A 1,845-nucleotide genomic window follows, 5' to 3' on the forward strand; every position below is an offset into this window, starting at 1 on the left:
AGCCGAGTGTGAAGCGGCTGGGATGAGAATCAGCACCTCCAAATCCGAGGCCATGGTTCTCAGTCGGAAAAGGGTGGATTGTTCCCTTCAGGTTGGTGGAGAGTTCCTGCTTCAAGTGAAGGAAGTGGAGGCGAAGCTCTCGATTTACTGGTCAATCTACGTTCCGACTCTCACCTATGGTCATGAACTTTGGGTCATGACCGAAAGGGCAAGATCCCGGATACAGGTGGCCAAAATGAGCTTTCTCCGCAGGGTGGCTGGGCGCACCCTTAGAGATAGGGTGAGGAGCTCGGTCACCCGGGAGGAGCTCAGAGTAGAACCGCTGCTCCTCCACATCGAGAGGAGCCAGCTGAGGTGGCTCGGGCATCTGTTTCGGATGCCTCCTGGGCGCCTTCCTGGGGAGGTGCTCCGGGCAGGTCCCACCGGGAGGAGGCCCCGGGGAAGACCTAGGACACGCTGGAGGGACTATGTCTCTCGGTTGGCCTGGGAAAGCCTTGGCATTCCCCCGGAGGAGCTGGAGGAAGTGTCTGGAGAGAGGGAGGTCTGGGCATCTTTGCTTAGACTGCTGCCCCCGCGACCCGGTCCCGGATAAGCGGTAGAAAATGGATGGATGGATGGATGGACGTTTCACTTTAGTTTTGCTGTTTTGTTTTCAACAAAGTTTTTTTTCACTTTTAACTGAAAAACCAATGCTTTCACCTGTCTAATTTTAGTTTTAGTTTTCTGTTAGCTAAACTATAATAACCTTGCACTCCCCTTCTGTTTAACCTAACCACTGTCCCACCCTCTCCTGTGTCTTTCCTTTCTTTTCTTTCCAACCCTGTCATTGTGTTTCCCTTCCCTCTGTGTGGATTCAGGACTGCTGAGCAAGTCCATTTCCTCTGTGTTCTGTTGTAAGTACTGTGTAACTGTGTTTACAGACGTGCGTGTTTGTAACTTCAGTCCTTCCTGTTCTGAATACAAGTCCAAGTCCAGGCTGCCCTGTCGTCCACTTTATGTAACTTTCCTTTTGGTCACAAACTGAAAGTGAAAAATAAACTGTATGTGGAATAGATTTAAAAAGTGAAAATGTGAAAAAACTAGTGTCACTGGAAACCTTGGCATTCCCTGCAATGCTCCATGGAACTCCTATTGCTCCTATTTCAGTTTGGCACACCCCCTCATCATTAATCAGCTTTTTCTTCTGTATAATTCAGCACTTTTAGCAGCATATGTAAGCTCAGCACACACACGCTATGACTTTCTTTCTCTACTGCACTTTGCTCTCGTCATTACATCTGCCCACAAGTACACACGTATGTGGATATGGTCTGGTTTGTGTTAACACTTATGTTGTTATTGGCCTTCTTATTCAGGAACTCCTGTAAAATGAAGCAGAACCAGGTGATGCAAAAGGATTTAAATGGACAGGTAAGAGCTTATAATGTTTCATCTGTTCAGCGTTTTGGCAATATCTAACTCATGTGGTAGCAATAACTGCATGCAGTCAGTGTGGTTGACTGTGTTTGCTGCTGCTTTAGGGCGTCCACCGTGGAGGCTATGCCACAGACGAGGAGAAGCTGGCAAGCAGTGCAGGTGTGAAACCGGACCAAAGCAGTGAGTGTCAGTGGATCCACGAACACAGATTGTAATGTTGTGCTCATGATGTCTACAGCCACCCAGTTACATGACGCACTGATAAAGCAGTGAATACAGTATCTGTGCTGGGTGATCAGAAATGAGTGGGCATAACAGTGCATCACTGCATCAAGTGTGGTAGCTGTATTACATTCATTCTTCTTCTCAGTGTGAATGTGTTGCTTTCTTCCAGCCCAAGACCGCCATGTGACATCCAAGCCGGACGAG

At 48.1% G+C, this 1,845-nt stretch overlaps 1 protein-coding gene across 1 annotated transcript in view; it reads left to right on the top strand.

The window, feature by feature from the left end:
• Positions 1 to 1,845, top strand: part of LOC109957038 (transforming acidic coiled-coil-containing protein 1-like) — a 14,323-nt gene that overhangs the window by 7,854 nt on the left and 4,624 nt on the right. The window contains exons 4-6 of the mRNA XM_020594608.1: positions 1,246 to 1,410; positions 1,521 to 1,596; positions 1,811 to 1,842. Of these exons, the coding sequence (XP_020450264.1) occupies positions 1,246 to 1,410; positions 1,521 to 1,596; positions 1,811 to 1,842 (273 nt within the window). The remainder of the gene's footprint in view (positions 1 to 1,245; positions 1,411 to 1,520; positions 1,597 to 1,810; positions 1,843 to 1,845) is intronic.

The sequence above is a fragment of the Monopterus albus genome, unplaced genomic scaffold, assembly GCF_001952655.1.
Source record: "Monopterus albus unplaced genomic scaffold, M_albus_1.0 scaffold23.1, whole genome shotgun sequence".
Classification (NCBI taxonomy): domain Eukaryota; kingdom Metazoa; phylum Chordata; class Actinopteri; order Synbranchiformes; family Synbranchidae; genus Monopterus; species Monopterus albus.